Below are 24158 nucleotides of genomic sequence, written 5' to 3' on the forward strand. Positions count from 1 at the left end.
GCCGTCAGTGTCTCAGAAGCGCCCACTATCCCAAATTGTTGACACAGATACCGACACGGATTCTGACTCCAGTGTCGACTATGATGATGCAAAGTTACAGCCTAAATTGGCTAAAGCTATACGTTATATGATTATAGCAATGAAGGAGGTGTGGCACATCAGAGAGGAAACCCCAGTCCCTGACAAGAGGGTTCATATGTATGGGGGAAAAAGGCAGGTGGTGACCTTTCCCCCTTCACATGAGCTAAATGAGTTATGTGAAAAAGCTTGGGAATCTCCAGATAAAAAAACTGCAGATTTCCAAACGGATGCTTATGGCGTACCCTTTCCCGCCAACGGACAGGCTACGCTGGGAATCCTTCCCTAGGGTGGACAAAGCTCTAACACGCTTATCCAAGAAGGTGGCCCTACCGTCACAGGATACGGCCACCCTAAAAGATGCTGCGGATAGAAAGCAAGAGGGTACCCTGAAGTCCATTTATACACATTCAGGTACCTTACGAAGGCCGGCAATTACGTCGGCCTGGGTGTGTAGTGTTGTAGCAGCATGGACGGATACCTTATCTGAGGATCTTGATACCTTGGACAAGGATACTATATTAATGACCCTGGGGCATATAAAAGACGCTGTCCTATATATGAGAGATGCTCAAAGAGACATTAGCCTACTGGGCTCTAGAATAAATGCAATGTCGATTTCTGCCAGAAGGGTCCTGTGGACTCGGCAATGGACAGGCGATGCCGACTCAAAAAGGCACATGGAGGTTTTACCTTACAAGGGTGAGGAATTGTTTGGGGAGGGTCTCTCGGACCTGGTCTCCACAGCTACTGCTGGAAAGTCAATTTTTTTGCCATATGTTCCCTCACCACCTAAGAAAGCACCGTATTACCAAATGCAGTCCTTTCGTTCACAAAAAGACAAAGTCCGAGGTGCATCCTTTCTTGCCAGAGGCAGTGGCAGAGGAAAGAAGCTGCACAACACAGCTAGTTCCCAGGAACAGAAGTCCTCCCCGGCTTCCACTAAATCCACCGCATGACGCTGGGGCTCCACAGGCGGAGCTAGGCCCGGTGGGGGCGCGTCTCCGAAATTTCAGCCACAAGTGGGTTCACTCCCAGGTGGATCCTTGGGCAATAGAGATTGTGTCTCAGGGATACAAGCTGGAATTCGAGGAGATGCCCCCTCACCGATACCTCAAATCGGCCCTGCCAGCTTCCCCCTTAGAGAGGGAAATAGTGTTAGCTGCAATTCACAAATTGTATCTTCAGCAGGTGGTGGTCAAGGTTCCCCTCCTTCAACAAGGAAAGGGTTATTATTCGACCATGTTTGTGGTACCGAAACCGGACGGTTCGGTCAGACCCATATTGAATTTAAAATCCCTGAACATATACCTGAAAAGGTTCAAGTTCAAGATGGAATCGCTCAGAGCGGTCATCGCAAGCCTGGAAGGGGGGGATTTTTTGGTGTCTCTGGACATAAAGGATGCATACCTTCATGTCCCCATTTATCCACCTCATCAGGCGTACCTCAGATTTGTGGTACAGGATTGTCATTACCAATTCCAGACGTTGCCGTTTGGTCTCTCCACGGCACCGAGAATATTTACCAAGGTAATGGCGGAAATGATGGTGCTCCTGCGAAAGCAAGGGGTCACAATTATCCTATACTTGGACGATCTCCTCATAAAGGCGAGGTCCAGAGAGCAGTTGCTGATCAGCGTAGCACGCTCTGGGGAATTGTTACAACTGCACGGCTGGATTCTAAATATTCCAAAGTCGCAGTTGATTCCTACGACTCGTCTGCCCTTCCTGGGCATGATTCTGGACACAGACCAGAAGAGGGTTTAGGTCCCCATGGAGAAGGCTCAGGAGCTCATGACACTGGTCAGAGACCTATTAAAACCAAAACAGGTGTCGGTGCATCACTGCACGCGAGTCCTGGGAAAGATGGTGGCATCATACGAGGCCATTCCCTTCGGCAGGTTCCATGCGAGGACCTTTCAATGGGATCTGATGGACAAGTGGTCCGGATCACATCTTCAGATGCATCGGCTGATCACCCTATCCCCCAGGGCCAGGGTGTCTCTCCTGTGGTGGCTGCAGAGTGCTCACCTTCTCGAGGGCCGCAGATTCGGCATTCAGGACTGGGTCCTGGTGACCACGGATGCAAGCCTCCGAGGGTGGGGGGCAGTCACACAGGGAAGAAATTTCCAAGGTCTGTGGTCAAGTCAGGAGACCTGCCTTCACATCAATATCCTGGAACTAAGGGCCATATACAATGCCCTACGTCAAGCGGAGACCCTGCTTCGCGACCAATCAGTTCTGATTCAGTCAGACAACATCACCGCAGTGGCTCATGTAAACCGCCAAGGCGGCACAAGGAGCAGGGTGGCGATGGCGGAAGCCACCAGAATTCTTCGCTGGGCGGAGAATCACGTAAGCGCACTGTCAGCAGTGTTCATTCCGGGAGTGGACAACTGGGAAGCAGACTTCCTCAGCAGGCACGACCTCCACCCGGGAGAGTGGGGACTTCATCAAGAAGTCTTCACGCAGATTGCAAGTCGGTGGGAACTGCCACAGGTGGACATGATGGCATCCCGCCTCAACAAAAAGCTACAGAGTTATTGCGCCCGGTCAAGAGACCCTCAGGCGATAGCTGTAGACGCACTAGTGACACCGTGGGTGTTCCAGTCGGTTTATGTATTTCCTCCTCTTCCTCTCATACCCAAGGTGCTGAGAATCCTAAGGAAAAGAGGAGTGAGAACAATACTCATTGTTCCGGATTGGCCAAGAAGGACTTGGTATCCAGATCTGCAAGAAATGCTCACAGAGGACCGGCTGCGTTTGACGGCATGGCGGTTGAACGCTGGATCCTAGCAGAAAAAGGCATTCCGGATGAGGTTATTCCTACGCTGATAAAGGCTAGGAAGGACGTGACGGCTAAACATTATCACCGTATATGGCGAAAATATGTTGCTTGGTGTGAGGCCAGGAATGCCCTCACGGAGGAATTCCAGCTGGACCGTTTCCTTCACTTCCTACAGGCGGGAGTGACTTTGGGCCTAAAATTGGGTTCCATTAAGGTCCAGATTTCGGCCCTGTCTATTTTCTTTCAAAAAGAACTGGCTTCTCTGCCTGAAGTGCAGACGTTTGTAAAGGGAGTGCTGCATATTCAGCCCCCTTTTGTGCCTCCAGTGGCACCTTGGGATCTGAACGTGGTGTTGAGTTTCCTGAAGTCACACTGGTTTGAACCACTTAAAACCGTGGAGTTAAAATATCTCACATGGAAGGTGGTCATGCTATTAGCCTTGGCTTCGGCTAGGCGTGTGTCAGAATTAGCGGCTTTATCACATAAAAGCCCCTATCTGGTTTTCCATATGGACAGAGCAGAATTGAGGACCTGTCCACAATTTCTGCTTAAGGTGGTGTCATCTTTTCATATGAACCAACCTATTGTGGTGCCTGTGGCTACTCGTGACTTGGAGGATTCCGAGTTACTAGAAGTGGTCAGGGCTTTGAAGGTTTATGTAGCCAGAACGGCTAGAGTCAGGAAAACTGAGTCGCTGTTTATCCTGTATGCATCCAACAAGCTGGGTGCTCCTGCTTCAAAGCAGACTATTGCTCGCTGGATCTGTAACACGATTCAGCAGGCTCATTCTGCGGCAGGATTGCTGCTGCCAAAATCAGTTAAGGCCCACTCCACAAGGAAGGTGGGCTCTTCTTGGGCGGCTGTCCGAGGGGTCTCGGCATTACAGCTTTGCTGAGCAGCTACTTGGTCAGGTTCAAACACTTTTGCAAAGTTCTACAAGTTTGACACCCTGGCTGAGGAGGACCTTGTGTTTGCTCATTCGGTGCTGCAGAGTCATCCGCACTCTCCCGCCCGTTTGGGAGCTTTGGTATAATCCCCATGGTCTTTACGGAGTCCCCAGCATCCACTAGGACGTTCGAGAAAATAAGATTTAACTTACCGGTAAATCTATTTCTCGTAGTCCGTAGTGGATGCTGGGCGCCCGTCCCAAGTGCGGACTTCTTCTGCAATACTTGTATATAGTTATTGCTTGCATAAGGGTTATGTTATAGTGCATCAGGGTTTATCTGATGCTCTGTTGTTGTTCATACTGTTAACTGGGTAAGTTTATCACAAGTTATACGGTGTGATTGGTGTGGCTGGTATGAGTCTTGCCCTGGATTCCAAAATCCTTTCCTTGTACTGTCAGCTCTTCCGGGCACAGTTTCTCTAACTGAGGTCTGGAGGAGGGACATAGAGGGAGGAGCCAGAGCACACCAGTATCCAAATTCTTTCTTAAAGTGCCCTGTCTCCTGCGGAGCCCGTCTATTCCCATGGTCCTTACGGAGTCCCCAGCATCCACTACGGACTACGAGAAATAGATTTACCGGTAAGTAAAATCTTATTTTTTCTTTTTCCTGTGCACCTTTAATATTTTGTTGCACCTTTTATGCTTTGATGCATTTACCGTTGTTAAAATGTATAGTAAATTTATATATTTTTTTATAACATTAAAAAATAATTGATTCCTCACATTGGGGGTTATTCAGGTTTGTTAGCAAACCAAAAAAACACACTAATGGACAAAGCCATTTTGCACTGCAGTTGTAACATGTGCAGAGAGATTTAGATTTGGGTGGGTTATATTGTTTCTGTGCAGGGTAAATACTGACTGCTTTATTTTTACTCTACAATTTGTATTTCAGTTTGTACACACCACACCCAAATCTAACTCTCTGCACATGTTACATCTTCCCCACCTACAGTGCAGCATGGTTTTGCGTGTGCTTTTTATGATTTGTAAACAAACCTGAATAAGGTCCATTAAGCAGAATGGTTACTTTCTTAAGAGCGTTTACAATTTATTATTATGGTTTTAATAATTTATGCATGTTTTTTTTTACTCTCGCCCAAATCTACTATTTATAGATTTTTTTTTCCTATTTATTCACGCCTGCTTAAATTTCCTGTGTAGTAGTCTTTTTACACTTTATTGGGTAATATGTCAATTTGACTTGACTTCTCCCACTTATATATTAAAGATGTGAATGCCTATGGTCCAGGAATTCAAAACTTGATCCTGTTTATTAAAATAGGAGGTGGAGAACTTTTAAACAAGTTAAAGTCCTAAACAGCAAAACTATGGTTGCAATATGCCACATCTGCAGGACCTTGAGTATGTTTGCATCTGTCACTCTGTCATAGATAAACAATGTATTTAATTAAGAATATTGACACAAATAGGATATTGTAGTGTGTGCCATTTCTTCTTCCTCCATAGAAGGTAGGCTAAGCCACATTTGTGCACTTACTTAATACCCCTTTCACATCGCACAAATAACCCGGTATCGACACGGCATATTGCCGTGTCGACACGGGTCAGTGTGCGATGTGAAAGCACTTTCCAAGAATTAGCGGGTCGTCTGACCCAGTAATTCAACCCGGAATAAAAGAAGGATTATACCCGGGTTGAATACCGGGTCAGGTGCAGTGTGAATGGGAGCCGCGTTGATGCGACACAGTTCCCATTCACAGCATAGGAAGAGGCGGCGCAGGAGATGAGCTCATCTCCCAGCGCCGCCTCCACCCCCGCCCCTGCTGCTGCTGCTGCGCCCCCCCCCCCCCCCCCTCCTGCTGCTATGGCAACCGACCCGGTATATTGCCGGGTTGGAAAGCCAGCAAATGAGCGCAAATGCCGGATCCCACCCGGTAAGGACACGTTTCTTTTACCGGGTGGAATCCGGCATTTGCGATCTGAATGCGGTATTACTGGGGATTATAAGTACAGATGGTAAAACATACACTTCTGGGAAATTTCAGTCTTCAATTTATGTTTTTCATAACATTTTTACGTGGATGATCGTTTTTGTGTTTTTTTTGTTTTTTTTACTAGTGGAAAATGAGAACCACTGTGACTTTGTAAAGTTACGTGAAATGCTGATTGGTACTAATATGGAGGACCTAAGGGAACAGACACACACCAGGCATTATGAACTGTATCGGCGCTGCAAGTTGGAGGAAATGGGATTTCAAGACATGGGTCCTGGAGATAAGCCTGTAAGGTAGGAGATTGGTTGGTTCCTGACTCTTTTTTTGGCTGCACCATTAATGCAGTTTTGATATGTAAAATTGAAATACAATTGTTTGATTGTTGTAAATATATATTTTTGCCAAACTGTTCCATAAATGTAATTTTTTTTTCCAGAATGGTTTCATGTTTTTTGGTCAACTGGTGCATTGCAATTACTAATAGGGGAATAAAAGGCGGTTTTCAACTTTTGCAGTAAAAAAAATAAAATTGCACACGAGTCCCCTCATTTGTAAAAATGCCCCTGGGTTTTAAACTCTTAGCTATCGTTTAATGGAAAATATTGGGATTCCCTTACAAAGAATGCTCCCAGTGTTTCCCAATGTAGCCATATTTAGTGGCCTCACCCAGCACCTGTTGCTTGCACAGCTGTTAGGTGCAGTGCTCAGCTGAATCAGGAATGTTAGTGTGGAACTGAAGCAAACTGCTGATGGCTGACTAAAGAGTTTTACAAATGCAAACACCGAATTCTCCGCTTCAACTCTCTCACTGGCACTACAGAAGGCCCAGACTGTAATCTCAGCCTGACTGGAAACTGCTAGGTCATCTAATTGGGTGGCACTGTTTAATATTATCAATATTTCTCTAACGTCCTAGTGGATGCTGGGAACTCTGTAAGGACCATGGGGAATAGCGGGCTCCGAAGGAGGCTGGGCACTCTAGAAAGATTTAGGACTACCTGGTGTGCACTGGCTCCTCCCACTATGACCCTCCTCCAAGCCTCAGTTAGAATTCGTGCCCGGCCGAGGTTGGATGCACACTAGGGGCTCTACTGAGCCCTTAGAAAGAAAGTATAGTTTAGGTTTTTTGTTTTCAGTGAGACCTGCTGGCAACAGGCTCACTGCAGCGAGGGACTAAGGGGAGAAGAAGCGAACTCGCCTGCTTGCAGCCGGATTGGGCTTCTTAGGCTACTGGACACCATTAGCTCCAGAGGGATCGACCGCAGGCCCAGTCCTTGGTGTTCGGTCCCGGAGCCGCGCCGCCGTCCCCCTTACAGAGCCAGAAGCAAGAAGAGGTCCGGAAAAACGGCGGCAGAAGACATCAGTCTTCACCAAGGTAGCGCACAGCACTGCAGCTGTGCGCCATTGCTCCTCATGCACACTTCACACTCCGGTCACTGAGGGTGCAGGGCGCTGGGGGGGGGGCGCCCTGAGTTGCAATAAAAACACCTTGGCTGGCAAAAATACCACAATATATAGCCCTAGAGGCTATATATGTGGTAAATTCCCCTGCCAGAATCCTGAAAAAAAGCGGGAGAATAGGCCGCGGAAAAGGGGCGGAGCTATCTCCCTCAGTCACACTGGCGCCATTTCTCCTTCACAGATCCGCTGGAAGGAAGCTCCCTGGCTCTCCCCTGCAGTCTACATTTCAGAACAGGGTAAAAACAGAGAGGGGGGGCACTAAATTTGGGCGCAATACATAATAAGAATTTACTTACCGATAATTCTATTTCTCGGAGTCCGTAGTGGATGCTGGGGTTCCTGAAAGGACCATGGGGAATAGCGGCTCCGCAGGAGACAGGGCACAAAAAGTAAAGCTTTAGGATCAGGTGGTGTGCACTGGCTCCTCCCCCTATGACCCTCCTCCAAGCCTCAGTTAGGATACTGTGCCCGGACGAGCGTACACAATAAGGAAGGATTTTGAATCCCGGGTAAGACTCATACCAGCCACACCAATCACACTGTACAACCTGTGATCTGAACCCAGTTAACAGTATGATAACAGCGGAGCCTCTGAAAAGATGGCTCACAACAATAATAACCCGATTTTTGTAACTATGTACAAGTATTGCAGATAATCCGCACTTGGGATGGGCGCCCAGCATCCACTACGGACTCCGAGAAATAGAATTATCGGTAAGTAAATTCTTATTTTCTCTATCGTCCTAGTGGATGCTGGGGTTCCTGAAAGGACCATGGGGATAATACCAAAGCTCCCAAACGGGCGGGAGAGTGCGGATGACTCTGCAGCACCGAATGAGAGAACTCCAGGTCCTCCTTAGCCAGGGTATCAAATTTGTAGGATTTTACCAACGTGTTTGCCCCTGACTAAATAGCCGCTCGGCAAAGTTGTAAAGCCGAGACCCCTCGGGCAGCCGCCCAAGATAAGCCCACCTTCCTTGTGGAATGGGCATTTACATATTTTGGCTGTGGCAGGCCTGCCACAGAATGTGCAAGCTGAATTGTATTACACATCCAACTAGCAATAGTCTGCTTAGAAGCAAGAGCACCCAGTTTGTTGGGTGCATACAGGATAACAGCAAGTCAGTTTTCCTGACTCCAGCCGTCCTGGAACCTATATTTACAGGGCCCTGACAACATCTAGCAACCTGGAGTCCTCCAAGTCCCTAGTAGGCGCAAGGCACCAAAATAAGCTGGTTCAGGTGAAACACTGACACCACCTTAGGGAGAGAACTGGGGACGAGTCCGCAGCTCTGCCCTGTCCAAATGGACAACCAGATATGGGCTTTTTTGAGAAAAAAAACCACCAATTTGACACTCGCCTGGTCCAGGCCAGGGCCAAGAGCATGGTCACTTTTCATGTGAGATGCTTCAAATCCACAGATTTGACTGGTTTTAAACCAATGTGATTTGAGGAATCCCAGAACTACGTTGAGATCCCACAGTGCCACTGGAGGCACAAAAGGGGGTTGTATATGCAATACTCCCTTGACAAACTTCTGGACTTCAGGAACTGAAGCCACTTCTTTCTGGAAGAAAATCGACAGGGCCGAAATTTGAACCTTAATGGACCCCAATTTGAGGCCCATAGACACTCCTGTTTGCAGGAAATGCAGGAATCGACCGAGTTGAAATTTCTTCGTGGGGCCTTTCTGGCCTCACACCACGCAACATATTTTTGCCACATGTGGTGATAATGTTGTGCGGTCACCTCCTTTCTGGCTTTGACCAGGGTAGGAATGACCTCTTCCGGAATGCCTTTTTCCCTTAGGATCCGGCGTTCCACCGCCATGCCGTCAAACGCAGCTGCGGTAAGTCTTGGAACAGACATCGTACTTGCTGAAACAAGTCCCTTCTTAGCGGCAGAGGCCATAAGTCCTCTGTGAGCATCTCTTGAAGTTCCGGGTACCAAGTCCTTCTTGGCCAATCCGGAGCCATGAGTATAGTTCTTACTCCTCTACGTCTTATAAGTCTCAGTACCTTAGGTATGAGAAGCAGAGGATGGAACACATACACCGACTGGTACATCCATGGTGTTACCAGAACGTCCACAGCTATTGCCTGAGGGTCTCTTAACCTGGCGCAATACCTGTCCCGTTTTTTGTTCAGACGGGACGCCATCATGTCCACCTTTGGTATTTCCCAACGGTTTACAATCATGTGGAAAACTTCCCGATGAAGTTTCCACTCTGCCGGGTGGAGGTCGTGCCTGCTGAGGAAGTCTGCTTCCCAGTTTCCATTCCCGGAATGAAACACTGCTGACAGTGCTATCACATGATTTTCCGCCCAGCGAAAAGTCCTTGCAGTTTTTGCCATTGCCCTCCTGCTTCTTGTGTCGCCCTGTCTATTTACGTGGGCGACTGCCGTGATGTTTTTCCCACTGGATCAATACCGGCTGACCTTGAAGCAGAGGTCTTGCTAAGCTTAGAGTATTATAAATTTACCCTTAGCTCCAGTATATTTATGTGGAGAAAAATCTCCAGACTTGATCACACTCCCTGGAAATTTTTTCCTTGTGTGACTGCTCCCCAGCCTCTCGGGCTGGCCTCCGTGGTCACCAGCATCCAATCCTGAATGCCGAATCTGCGGCCCTCTAGAAGATGAGCACTCTGTAACCACCACAGGAGAGACACCCTTGTCCTTGGATATAGGGTTATCCGCTGATGCATCTGAAGATGCGATCCGGACCATTTGTCCAGCAGATCCCACTGAAAAATTCTTGCGTGAAATCTGCCGAATGGAATTGCTTCGTAGGAAGTCACCATCTTTACCAGGACCCTTGTGCAATGATGCACTGATTTTAGGAGGTTCCTGACTAGCTCGGATAACTCCCTGGCTTTCTCTTCCGGGAGAAACACCTTTTTCTGGACTGTGTCCAGAATCATCCCTAGGCACAGCAGACTTGTCGTCGGGATCAGCTGCGATTTTGGAATATTTTAGAATCCACCCGTGCTGTTGTAGCAGTATCCGAGATAGTGCTACTCCGACCTCCAACTGTTCCCTGGACTTTGCCCTTATCAGGAGATCGTCCAAGTAAGGGATAATTAAGACGCCTTTTCTTCGAAGAAGAATCATCATTTCGGCCATTACCTTGGTAAAGACCCGGGGTGCCGTGGACAATCCAAACGGCAGCGTCTGAAACTGATAGTGACAGTTCTGTACCACGAACCTGAGGTACCCTTAGTGAGAAGGGCAAATTTTGGACATGGAGGTAAGCATCCCTGATGTCTCGGGACACTATATAGTCCCCTTCTTCCTGGTTCGTTATCACTGCTCTGAGTGACTCCATCTTGATTTGAACCTTTGTAAGTGTTCAAATTTTTTTAGATTTAGAATAGGTCTCACCTAGCCTTCTGGCTTCAGTACCACAATATAATGTGGAATAATACCCCTTTTCTTGTTGTAGGAGGAATAATTTGATTATCACCTGCTGGGAATACAGCTTGTGAATTGTTTCCCATACTGCCTCCTTGTCGGAGGGAGACCTTGGTAAACCAGACTTCAGGAGCCTGCGAAGGGGAAACGTCTCGACATTCCAATCTGTACCCCTGGGATACTACATGTAGGATCCAGGGGTCCTGTACGGTCCCAGCGTCATGCTGAGAGCTTGGCAGAAGCGGTGGAACGCTTCTGTTCCTGGGAATGGGCTGCCTGCTGCAGTCTTCTTCCCTTTCCTCTATCCCTGGGCAGATATGACTCTTATAGGGACGAAAGGACTGAGGCTGAAAAGACGGTGTCTTTTTCTGCAGAGATGTGACTTAGGGTAAAAACGGTGGATTTTCCAGCAGTTGCCGTGGCCACCAGGTCCGATGGACCGACCCCAAATAACTCCTCTTCCTTTATACGGCAATACACCTTTGTGCCGTTTGGAATCTGCATCACCTGACCACTGTCGTGTCCATAAACATCTTCTGGCAGATATGGACATCGCACTTACTCTTGATGCCAGAGTGCAAATATCCCTCTGTGCATCTCGCATATATAGAAAATGCATCCTTTAAATGCTCTATAGTCAATAAAATACTGTCCCTGTCAAGGGTATCAATATTTTTAGTCAGGGAATCCGACCAAGCCACCCCAGCTCTGCACATCCAGGCTGAGGCGATCGCTGGTCGCAGTATAACACCAGTATGTGTGTATATACTTTTTTTTTATATTTTCCAGCCTCCTGTCAGCTGGCTCCTTTAGGACGGCCCTATCTATAGACGGTACCGCCACTTGTTTTGATAAGCGTGTGAGCGCCTTATCCACCCTAAGGGGTGTTTCCCAACGCGCCCTAACTTCTGGCGGGAAAGGGTATACCGCCCATAATTTTCTATCGGGGGGAACCCACGCATCATCACACACTTCATTTAATTTATCTGATTCAGGAAAAACTACGGTAGTTTTTTCACATCCCACATAATACCCTCTTTTGTGGTACTTGTAGTATCAGAAATATGTAACACCTCCTTCATTGCCCTTAACGTGTGGCCCTAATAAGGAATAAGTTTGTTTATTCACCGTCGACACTGGATTCAGTGTCCGTGTCTGTGTCTGTGTCGACCGACTAAAGTAAACGGGCGTTTTAAAACCCCTGACGGTGTTTCTGAGACGTCTGGACCGGTACTAATTGTTTGTCGGCCGTCTCATGTCGTCAACCGACCTTGCAGCGTGTTGACATTATCACGTAATTCCCTAAATAAGCCATCCATTCCGGTGTCGACTCCCTAGAGAGTGACATCACCATTACAGGCAATTGCTCCGCCTCCTCACCAACATCGTCCTCATACATGTCGACACACACGTACCGACACACAGCACACACACAGGGAATGCTCTGATAGAGGACAGGACCCACTAGCCCTTTGGAGAGACAGAGGGAGAGTTTGCCAGCACACACCAAAAACGCTATAATTATATAGGGACAACCTTATATAAGTGTTTTCCCTTATAGCATCTTTTATATATTTCTAACGCCAAATTAGTGCCCCCCCTCTCTGTTTTAACCCTGTTTCTGTAGTGCAGTGCAGGGGAGAGCCTGGGAGCCTTCCCTCCAGCCTTTCTGTGAGGGAAAATGGCGCTGTGTGCTGAGGAGATAGGCCCCGCCCCTTTTTCGGCGGGCTCGTCTCCCGCTCTTTAATGGATTCTGGCAGGGGTTAAATATCTCCATATAGCCCCCGGAGGCTATATGTGAGGTATTTTTAGCCAAAAAAGGTTTTCATTTGCCTCCCAGGGCGCCCCCCTCCCAGCGCCCTGCACCCTCAGTGACTGCCGTGTGAAGTGTGCTGAGAGGAAATGGCGCACAGCTGCAGTGCTGTGCGCTACCTTAAGAAGACTGAGGAGTCTTCTGCCGCCGATTCTGGACCTCTTCTCGTTTCAGCATCTGCAAGGGGGCCGGCGGCGAGGCTCCGGTGACCATCCAGGCTGTACCTGTGATCGTCCCTCTGGAGCTAATGTCCAGTAGCCAAAGAAGCCAATCCATCCTGCACGCAGGTGAGTTCACTTCTTCTCCCCTAAGTCCCTCGTTGCAGTGATCCTGTTGCCAGCAGGACTCACTGTAAAATAAAAAACCTAAGCTAAACTTTTCTAAGCAGCTCTTTAGGAGAGCCACCTAGATTGCACCCTTCTCGGCCGGGCACAAAAATCTAACTGAGGCTTGGAGGAGGGTCATAGGGGGAGGAGCCAGTGCACACCACCTGATCCTAAAGCTTTACTTTTTGTGCCCTGTCTCCTGCGGAGCCGCTATTCCCCATGGTCCTTTCAGGAACCCCAGCATCCACTAGGACGATAGAGAAATATAATATAAAAAGCAGCTATAGGGGACATAACTCAGTTAGTCCCTGCATTATATAGCGCTCTGGTGTGTGCTGGCATACTCTCACTCTGTCCCCCCAAAGGGCTTTTGTGGGTCCTGTCCTCATTCGGAGCATTCCTTGTGTGTGTGCGGTGTGTCGGTACGGCTGTGTCGACATGTTTGATGAGGATAATGATGTGGAGGCGGAGCAGATGCCTTTAGAAGGGATGTCACCCCCTGCGGGGCAGACACCTGAGTGGATGGGCTTATGGAAAGTAATGAGTGCACGTATAGACTCCTTATATAAGAAAATCGACGACATGCCAAATGTGGGACAGCCGACTTCTCAGCTCGTGCCTGCCCAGGCGTCGCATGGGTCGTCAGGGGCTCTAAAACGCCCGCTACCTCAAGCAGACCCAGATGTCGACACTGATACTGACACCAGTGTCGACGACGATGAGTCAAACCTGATGCCCACTAAGGCCATTCACTGTATGATTGAGGCAATGAAAGAGGTGTTAAACATTTCTGATATAACTACTGGTACCACTAAAAAGGGTATTATGTTTGGAGAGAAAAAACTACCCGTAGTTTTTCCCCCATCAGATGAATTAAATGAAGTGTGTGAAGAAGCGTGGGCTTTCCCTGATAAAAGATTGGTAATTCCTAAGAAGGTACTAATGGCGTTCCCTTTCCCGCCAGAGGATAGGTCACGTTGGGAAACACCCCCTAGAGTGGATAAAGCGCTCATACGTTTGTCTAAAAAGGTGGCACTACCGTCTCCGGATACGGCCGCCCTCAAGGAACCTGCTGATAGAAAGCAGGAGGCGATCCTGAAGTCTGTATATACACACACAGGCATTATACTTAGGCCAGCTATTGCGTCAGCTTGGATGTGCAGTGCTGCCGCTGCTTGGTCAGATAAACTGTCAGAAAATATTGACACATTAGACAGAGACACGATCCTGTTAACCATAGACCATATAAAAGACTCAGTCTTATATATGAGAGATGCACAGAGGGAAATCTGCCGACTGGCATCTAAAGTAAGTGCATTGTCCATTTCTGCTAGGAGAGGCTTATGGACTCGCCAGTGGACAGGAGATGCAGATTCTAAAAAGCACATGGAAGTGTTGCCATATAAGGGTGAGGAATTATTTGGGGATGGTCTCTCGGACCTAGTTTCCACAGCAACGTCTGGGAAGTCAGCATTTTTACCCCATGTCCCCTCACAGCCTAAGAAGGCGCCGTTTTATCAGGTTCAGTCCTTTCGGACCCAGAAAAACAGGCGTGGAAAAGGCGGGTCTTTTCTGTCCAGAGGCAGAGGTAGGGGAAAAAGGCTGCAACAAACAGCAGGTTCCCAGGAGCAAAAGTCCTCCCCCGCTTCTTCTTCCAAGTCCGCCGCATGACGGTGGGGCTCCACAGGCGGAGCCAGGTACGGTGGGGGGTCGCCTCAAAAATTTCAGCGATCAGTGGGTTCACTCACAGGTGGATCCCTGGATCCTGCAAATAGTATCTCAGGGGTACAAGCTGGAATTCGAGGCGTCCCCACCCCACCGGTTCCTAAAATCTGCCTTGCCAATTGCTCCCTCAGACAGGGAGGCGGTGCTAACGGCAATTCACAAGCTGTATTCTCAGCAGGTGATAATCAAGGTACCCCTACTTCAACAAGGCCGGGGTTATTATTCCACACTATTTGTGGTACCGAAACCGGACGGTTCGGTGAGACCCATTCTAAATTTGAAATCCTTGAACACATACATAAAGAAATTCAAGTTCAAGATGGAATCGCTCAGGGCGGTTATTGCAAGCCTGGACGAGGGGGATTACATGGTATCCCTGGACATCAAGGATGCTTACTTGCATGTCCCCATTTACCATCCTCACCAGGAGTACCTCAGATTTGTGGTACAGGATTGCCATTACCAATTCCAGACGCTGCCGTTTGGACTGTCCACGGCACCGAGGGTGTTTACCAAGGTTATGGCGGAAATGATGATACTCCTTCGAAGAAAGGGAGTTTTAATTATCCCGTACTTGGACGATCTCCTAATAAAAGCGAGGTCCAAGGAACAGTTGTTGGTGGGAGTAGCACTATCCCAGGAAGTGCTGCACCAGCACGGCTGGATTCTGAATATCCCAAAGTCACAGCTGGTTCCGACGACACGGCTACTGTTCCTGGGTATGATTCTGGATACAGTCCAGAGAAAAGTGTTTCTCCCGGAGGAGAAAGCCAGGGAGTTGTCATCTCTAGTCAGAGACCTCCTGAAACCAAAACAGGTATCAGTGCATCACTGCACGCGGGTCCTGGGAAAGATGGTGGCTTCTTACGAAGCAATTCCCTTCGGCAGGTTCCATGCCAGAATCTTTCAGTGGGACCTGTTGGACCAGTGGTCCGGATCGCATCTTCAGATGCATCGCTTAATAACCCTGTCTCCAAGAACCAGTTTGTCTCTACTGTGGTGGCTGCAGAGTGCTCATCTTCTAGAGGGCCGCAGGTTCGGCATACAGGACTGGGTCCTGGTGACCACGGATGCCAGCCTTCGAGGCTGGGGGGCAGTCACACAGGGAAGAAACTTCCAAGGACTATGGTCGAGTCAGGAGACTTCCCTTCACATAAATATTCTGGAACTAAGGGCCATCTACAATGCCCTAAGTCAAGCAAAATCCCTGCTCCTACACCAGCCGGTGCTGATCCAGTCAGACAACATCACGGCAGTCGCCCATGTAAATCGACAGGGCGGCACAAGAAGCAGGATGGCGATGGCAGAAGCCACAAAAATTCTCCGATGGGCGGAGAATCATGTACTAGCACTGTCAGCAGTGTTCATTCCGGGAGTGGACAACTGGGAAGCAGACTTCCTCAGCAGACACGACCTCCACCCGGGGGAGTGGGGACTTCACCCAGAAGTCTTCCAGATGCTGGTAAACCGTTGGGAAAAACCACAGGTGGACATGATGGCGTCCCGTCTCAACAAAAAGTTAAAAAAATATTGCGCCAGGTCAAGGGACCCTCAGGCGATAGCTGTGGACGCTCTAGTAACACCGTGGGTGTACCAGTCGGTTTATGTGTTCCCTCCTCTGCCTCTCATTCCAAAGGTATTGAGAATAATAAGAAAGCGAGGAGTAAACACAATTCTCGTGGTTCCGGATTGGCCAAGACGAGCGTGGTACCCGGAACTTCAAGAGATGCTCTCAGAGGACCCGTGGCCTCTACCGCTCAGACAGGACCTGCTACAGCAGGGGCCCTGTCTGTTCCAAGACTTACCGCGGCTGCGTTTGACGGCATGGCGGTTGAACACCGGATCCTAAAGGAAAAGGGTATTCTGGAAGAAGTCATTCCTACGCTTATTAAGGCCAGGAAAGATGTTACGGCAACGCATTATCACCGCATATGGCGAAAATATGTTGCATGGTGCGAGGCCAATAAGGCCCCAACAGAGGAATTTCAACTAGGTCGATTTCTGCATTTCCTGCAAGCAGGAGTGGATATGGGCCTAAAACTAGGCTCCATTAAAGTACAGATCTCGGCTCTGTCGATTTTCTTTCAAAAAGAACTAGCTTCAGTACCTGAAGTTCAGACTTTTGTAAAAGGAGTGCTGCATATTCAGCCCCCGTTTGTGCCTCCAGTGGCACCTTGGGATCTCAACATGATGTTGAGTTTCTTAAAATCACATTGGTTTGAGCCACTAAAAACCGTGGATCTGAAATATCTCACGTGGAAAGTGGTCATGTTATTAGCCTTGGCTTCAGCCAGGCGAGTGTCAGAATTGGCGGCTTTATCATGTAAAAGCCCTTATCTGATTTTCCATATGGATAGGGCAGAGTTGAGGACTCGTCCCCAATTTCTCCCTAAGGTGGTGTCAGCGTTTCACCTGAACCAGCCTATTGTGGTGCCGGCGGCTACTAGTGAATTGGAGGACTCCAAGTTGCTAGACGTTGTCAGGGCCCTGAAAATATGTTTCCAGGACGGCTGGAGTCAGAAAATCTGACTCGCTGTTTATCCTGTATGCACCCAACAAGTTGGGTGCTCCTGCTTCTAAGCAGTCTATTGCTCGCTGGATTTGTAGTACTATTCAGCTTGCACATTCTGTGGCAGGCATGCCACAGCCAAAATCTGTAAAGGCCCATTCCACAAGGAAGGTGGGCTCATCTTGGGCGGCTGCCCGAGGGGTCTCGGCTTTACAACTTTGCCGAGCAGCTACTTGGTCAGGGGCAAATACGTTTGCAAAATTCTACAAATTTGATACGCTGGCTGAGGAGGACCTGGAGTTCTCTCATTCGGTGCTACAGAGTCATCCGCACTCTCCCGCCCGTTTGGGAGCTTTGGTATAATCCCCATGGTCCTTACGGAGTTCCCAGCATCCACTAGGACGTTAGAGAAAATAAGAATTTACTCACCGGTAATTCTATTTCTCGTAGTCCGTAGTGGATGCTGGGCGCCCATCCCAAGTGCGGATTGTCTGCAATACTTGTACAATAGTTATTGTTAACAAAAGGGTTATTGTTGAGCCATCTGTTGAGAGGCTCAGTTGTTTTCATACTGTCAAACTGGATATTGTATCACGAGTTGTACGGTGTAATTGGTGTGGCTGGTAAGAGTCTTACCCGGGATTCTAAATCCTTCCTTATTATGTCTGCTCGTCCGGGCACGGTGTCCTAACTGAGGCTTGGAGGAGGGTCATAGTGGGAGGAGGCAGTGCACACCAGGTAGTCCTAAATCTTTCTAGAGTGCCCAGCCTCCTTCGGAGCCCGCTATTCCCCATGGTCCTTAACGGAGTTCCCAGCATCCACTACGGACTACGAGAAATAGAATTACCGGTGATTAAATTCTTATTTTAGTGATTATTCATACAAATGTAACTAATTTTGTTTTTGGTAGTGAACTACGATCCTCCCACTCATACAGCAACTGAAATGCGTTAACAGAAATCTTGATTTTGTGTCACAGAATTAATATTAATAGTGATGATTAGTTTATTTTTTTGGGCCAGTGGGCACTTAATTACTTAATGTAACAATGAAGAAAAACATTCACAGTAATCAATAATTATCTTTCACAACTGTATAAATGGGTTTCTGTGGTCAGTCACACTTGTGAGTTTCTATTAAGACATAGTGTTGCTGCAGCCCATCTATAGCATACAGAAGCTGAGATTCCAATGGGTTCAGTATGAATGACCGCCGGACGGGATGCCGGAATTCCGAACTGGGTTATTCCACAGCAAATTGACACAGGTTTCAGACTGACCTTTCAGATTGTAATGAAATTTGGTATAATAAATGCTGCCATGGGTGTAAAGAAACCCCCCAAATCTTAGGCTGATAAGTTCAACGGTTTTGAAGTTATATGCATTTTAAAGCTGCATTTTTTTCACCTAAAAATGTGGTATTAACGTTTTTTTAAAATTGCACTTAAAGCTAACCTAATTGAGCTAGAGACTTGTGCAGGGTCTCATTTTAATCCTCTTTTCATGGACGTTCATATGATGTAAAATTGTTTATACTGTTGTTAATAAATCCCCAAAGTTTTATTTTGGGATCATGATGGGATCACATGCTATAAGATCTTTCATTTTTGAGTGAGTCATGAACATTGTATTTAAAAATCAACAAACAATATTTTTTCCAGATCACCACATTAGAGGAATGCACGTTCCCCTTCAAGTGTGTTTGGGGACCAGATTCTACAGACAGCGCCTGCTCCCACTTCTGTGCAGGTGCATAAACTTAAGTGGAAAGATACTCCATGTGGAAAAATACTTCAGTTGTGTTAAATAGGCCCACCGTTTACATTTTCCTGGACCACTACAAATGGTCCAGGGAAAGGATAGGTTTGGTGGGCTTTAAATAGTGAAGAAAAGCCCATTGGTCACTAAGTTAAGCCCACCCAAACCTAACCTGTCCCTGGACCATTTGTGTCACATTTCAAAAAGCAGAGTGTTTAATTACAGAGGAGTATCAGACTGGGAGAATGCGCCCATGGCATCATTTATTATACCAAATTTCATTACAATCTGCAACGGTCAGTCTGAAACCTGTGTTGAATTGGCGTGGAGTAGCCCAACTGTGAAATCCCGACAGGGGCGAGGTAAATATTCGTATCCCATTCCAACAATGTATTTGATGATGGTTTGGTTTAAAACAATATTACTAATGGTTATTTTTATTTTATTTTTGGCACATTGGTTAGGATTCGCTCACTGTGGACCACTACTAACCCATTGGTCACTGTGTAAGAATTGCTGTCTTGTTGGATTCAATATTTGTCTTTCACAAACTTATAAAGGGGTGTCTGTAGCCAGTCAAACATTCAAGTTGCTGATAAGACCAGTCTCTGACTTTGTGTGTACTAGTACTGTGGATTAGTACCACCGCGTTCAGGACAACATAGATTTGGCTGCATATTCGTACTATAGGATCTTGATTTGGTGTGCCTGAGGTATTACTGTACTTGTTATTATTTCTTGCTTGCTTGATAACCTCTAACTTACAGTGCATCCGGAAAGTATTCACAGCGCTTCACTTTTCTTTTTCATCCACTAGGGGTCACTGGAGTACTCTTGGGTTATGGACTGGGCGTAGCGGAAATGGCACATATTTAAATATTTAAATTAGTAACTGGCCATCCCCTCCATAATCCCATAGAGCCTTCAGTATTTTTCTGTGCCTCTAGCGGAAGGTACTGAGGACTGAATGTCCTGCGATTCTTCAAGCAAGATTATTTCAAGCAAGATTATTTGGTTTTTCTACCTGATCCCTTCCCAACTTATCGGAGAAGTTCGGGTTAGGGATCATTGGTGCTGCATTGGCAGTAGATGGTCTGCCGGCGCTCATACAAAGGGCCCCTCCATTGACTAAAATCAGCGCAGCTGATTGCAGCCACGGGCTGCACAAGGACGCAGGACGGCGCTTACAGAAAGGTCCCGTCATGGCCTCCGCAGGTGGTGCAGGTACTGAGCGGTAGGCAGCTCTCACTGCCGCCGCTCACTTATTTACTTTTTTGAACTATTGCGGGCGGTCAGCTCACGCTGCCGCCCATGATGTGGGAACTGTGTGTATTTATATAACTGTAAATGTTCCCCTGCTGACTGCCACTTGTAAAATCCCTGGCTCATTTTTCACTTGCAGGGAGCCAGCGAGCGAACCCCGGCACTGCGCAGGCCGCTCGACGCCCGGAGCCGCTGGCCGCTTGCAAGCTAGCGAGCAGCTCCCGCCACTACCGCTGGAACGCTCGCCGCTCCCCGTCTCGCCAGTCCGTCCTCCTCCCTACCCTGGTACTCTGCTGGGGTGTGCGGCCGAGCTAACTGGAGACAGCTGCTGCCGCGGCCCGCTGTGGCAGACGCTCACCAATCTCCGATGTGCAGTCGGTAAGACTTGCACGCCCCGTCTCCCGTCTGCTGAACAACGGGGGGGGGGGGAGCAGTGTGGGGGAAATCGGCAGCCATAATAAAGGCTGCACCTGCAAATGATTCTCTTCTGCAGGAGAGAGAAGGGGGGAGGAAGCCGCAGGGAGGGAGGCCCCAATAACTAAGCTGCGTTTAGGCAGCAAAATCATCAGCTGTGGCCAATATCAGAGTCTCTTGTTACATATACAATATAACTGTTATATATATATATATATATATATATATATATATATATGTTTTAAGCCTGTGGCCAATATCAGATTCTCTGTTACATATACAATATAACTGTTGTGTGTGTGTGTATATATATATATATATATATATATATATGTGTGTGTGTATATATATATATCTATCTGTGTGTATATGTGGTTGTGTGTTTACACACTGATAGTATACAGGGTCTGTGTATATACATGTGTATGTATTAATATATATCTATGTGTTTATATATATATATATATATATATTTATATTTCTCTGACGTCCTAGTGGATGCTGGGACTTCCGTAAGGACCATGGGGAATAGCGGCTCCGCAGGAGACTGGGCACAAAAAGTAAAAGCTTTAGACTAGCTGGTGTGCACTGGCTCCTCCCCCTATGACCCTCCTCCAAGCCTCAGTTAGATTTTTGTGCCCGAACGAGAAGGGTGCATGCTAGGTGGCTCTCCTGAGCTGCTTAGAAGTAAAAGTTTAAATAGGTTTTTTATTTTCAGTGAGTCCTGCTGGCAACAGGCTCACTGCATCGTGGGACTAAGGGGAGAAGAAGCGAACTCACCTGCGTGCAGAGTGGATTGGGCTTCTTGGCTACTGGACATTAGCTCCAGAGGGACGATCACAGGTTCAGCCTGGATGGGTCCCGGAGCCGCGCCGCCGGCCCCCTTACAGAGCCAGAAGAGCGAAGAGGTCCGGAGAAATCGGCGGCAGAAGACGTTCCTGTCTTCAGATAAGGTAGCGCACAGCACTGCAGCTGTGCGCCATTGCTCTCAGCACACTTCACACTCCGGTCACTGAGGGTGCAGGGCGCTGGGGGGGAGCGCCCTGAGACGCAATAAAACATGTTTAAACCTTATATGGCTAAAGAAATACATCACATATAGCTCCTGGGCTATATGGATGCATTTCACCCCTGCCAGTTTTCCTAAAAAAAGCGGGAGAAAAGGCCGCCGTGAAGGGGGCGGAGCCTATCTCCTCAGCACACAAGCGCCATTTTCCCTCACAGTTCCGCTGGAAGGAAGGCTCCCAGACTCTCCCCTGCAGTCCTGCTACAGAATCAGGGTAAAACAAGAGAGGGGGGGGCACTATTGGCAGCTAATATAAAACAGCAGCTATAAAGGGAGTAACACTTACATAAGGTTATCCCTGTATATATATATATATATATAGCGCTCTGGTGTGTGCTGGCAAACTCTCCCTCTGTCTCCCCAAAGGGCTCGTGGGGTCCTGTCCTCTTTCAGAGCATTCCCTGTGTGTGTGCTGGGTGTCGGTACGATTGTGTCGACATGTATGAGGAGGAAAATGATGTGGAAGCAGAGCAATTGCCTGTGTTAGTGATGTCACCCCCTAGGGAGTCGACACCTGACTGGATGGTCGTATTTAAAGAATTACGTGACAGTGTCAGCACTTTGCAAAAAACTGTTGACGACATGAGACAGCCGGCAAATCAATTAGTGCCTGTTCAGGCGTCTCAGACACCGTCGGGGGCGCTAAAACGCCCGTTACCTCAGATGGTCGACACAGACCCAGACACGGATACTGAATCCAGTGTCGACGGTGAGGAGACAAACGTAATGTCCAGTAGGGCCACACGTTACATGATCACGGCAATGAAGGAGGCATTGAATATTTCTGACACTACAAGTACCACAAAAAAGGGTATTATGTGGGGTGTGAAAAAACTACCAGTAGTTTTTCCTGAATCAGATGAATTAAATGAGGTGTGTGATAAAGCGTTGTTTTCCCCCGATAAAAAACTGCTGATTTCTAATAAATTATTGGCACTATACCCTTTCCCGCCAGAGGTTAGGGCGCGTTGGGAAACACCCCCTAGGGTAGATAAGGCGCTCACACGCTTATCAAAACAAGTGGCGTTACCGTCTCCCGATACGGCCGCCCTTAAGGAACCAGCTGATAGAAGGCTGGAAAATATCCTAAAAGGTATATACACACATACTGGTGTTATACTGCGACCAGCAATCGCCTCAGCCTGGATGTGCAGTGCTGGAGTGGCTTGGTCGGATTCCCTGACTGAAAATATTGATACCCTGGATAGGGACAGTATATTATTAACTATAGAGCATTTAAAGGATGCATTACTATATATGCGAGATGCACAGAGGGATATTTGCACCCTGGCATCTAGAGTGAGTGCGATGTCCATTTCTGCCAGAAGAGCGTTATGGACGCGACAGTGGTCAGGTGATGCGGAATCCAAACGACATATGGAAGTATTGCCATATAAAGGGGAGGAGTTATTTGGGGTCGGTCTATCGGACCTGGTGGCCACAGCAACGGCTGGAAAATCCACCTTTTTACCCCAGGTCACCTCTCAGCAGAAAAAGACACCGTCTTTTCAAACTCAGTCCTTTCGTTCCCATAAGGGCAAGCGGGCAAAAGGCCACTCATTTCTGCCCCGGGGCAGAGGAAGGGGAAAAACACTGCACCAGGAAGCCTCTTCACAGGAGCAGAAGCCCTCCCCCGCTTCTGCCAAGTCTTCAGCATGACGCTGGGGCCTTACAAGCGGACTCGGGCACGGTGGGGGGCCGTCTCAAGAATTTCAGCGCGCAATGGGCTCACTCGCAAGTGGACCCCTGGATCCTGCAGGTAGTATCACAGGGGTACAAATTGGAATTCGAGACGTCTCCCCCTCGCCGGTTCCTGAAGTCTGCTCTACCAACGTCTCCCTCCGACAGGGAGGCGGTAGTGGAAGCTATTCACAAGCTGTATTCCCAGCAGGTGATAATCAAGGTACCCCTCCTACAACAGGGAAAGGGGTATTATTCCACGCTGTTTGTGGTACCGAAGCCGGACGGCTCGGTGAGACCAATTTTAAATCTAAAATCCTTGAACACTTACATAAAAAGGTTCAAATTCAAGATGGAGTCACTCAGAGCAGTGATAGCGAACCTGGAAGAAGGGGACTATATGGTGTCTCTGGACATCAAAGATGCTTATCTCCATGTCCCAATCTACCCTTCTCACCAAGGGTACCTCAGGTTTGTGGTACAAAACTGTCATTATCAGTTTCAGACGCTGCCGTTTGGATTGTCCACGGCACCACGGGTCTTTACCAAGGTAATGGCCGAAATGATGATTCTTCTTCGAAGAAAAGGCGTCTTAATTATCCCTTACTTGGACGATCTCCTGATAAGGGCAAGGTCCAGGGAACAGTTAGAGGTCGGAGTAGCACTATCTCAGGTAGTGCTACGTCAGCACGGGTGGATCCTAAATATCCCAAAATCACAGCTGATTCCAACAACACGTCTGCTGTTCCTGGGGATGATTCTTGACACAGTCCAGAAAAAGGTGTTTCTCCCGGAGGAGAAGGCCAGGGAGTTATCCGAGCTAGTCAGGAAACTCCTAAAACCAGGCCAAGTGTCAGTGCATCAATGCACGAGAGTCCTGGGAAAAATGGTGGCTTCTTACGAAGCGATTCCATTCGGAAGATTCCATGCAAGAACTTTTCAGTGGGATCTGCTGGA

At 48.0% G+C, this 24158-nt stretch overlaps 1 protein-coding gene across 6 annotated transcripts in view; it reads left to right on the forward strand.

Moving 5' to 3' along the window:
• SEPTIN10 (septin 10) overlaps positions 1-24158 on the forward strand; it is a 140163-nt gene that overhangs the window by 63126 nt on the left and 52879 nt on the right. For all 6 annotated transcript variants that reach the window (XM_063953404.1, XM_063953403.1, XM_063953405.1 and 3 more), the window contains exon 8: positions 5898-6066. In XM_063953404.1, the coding sequence (XP_063809474.1) occupies positions 5898-6066 (169 nt within the window). The remainder of the gene's footprint in view (positions 1-5897; positions 6067-24158) is intronic.

Source organism: Pseudophryne corroboree, chromosome 2, assembly GCF_028390025.1.
Source record: "Pseudophryne corroboree isolate aPseCor3 chromosome 2, aPseCor3.hap2, whole genome shotgun sequence".
Lineage (NCBI taxonomy): Eukaryota > Metazoa > Chordata > Amphibia > Anura > Myobatrachidae > Pseudophryne > Pseudophryne corroboree.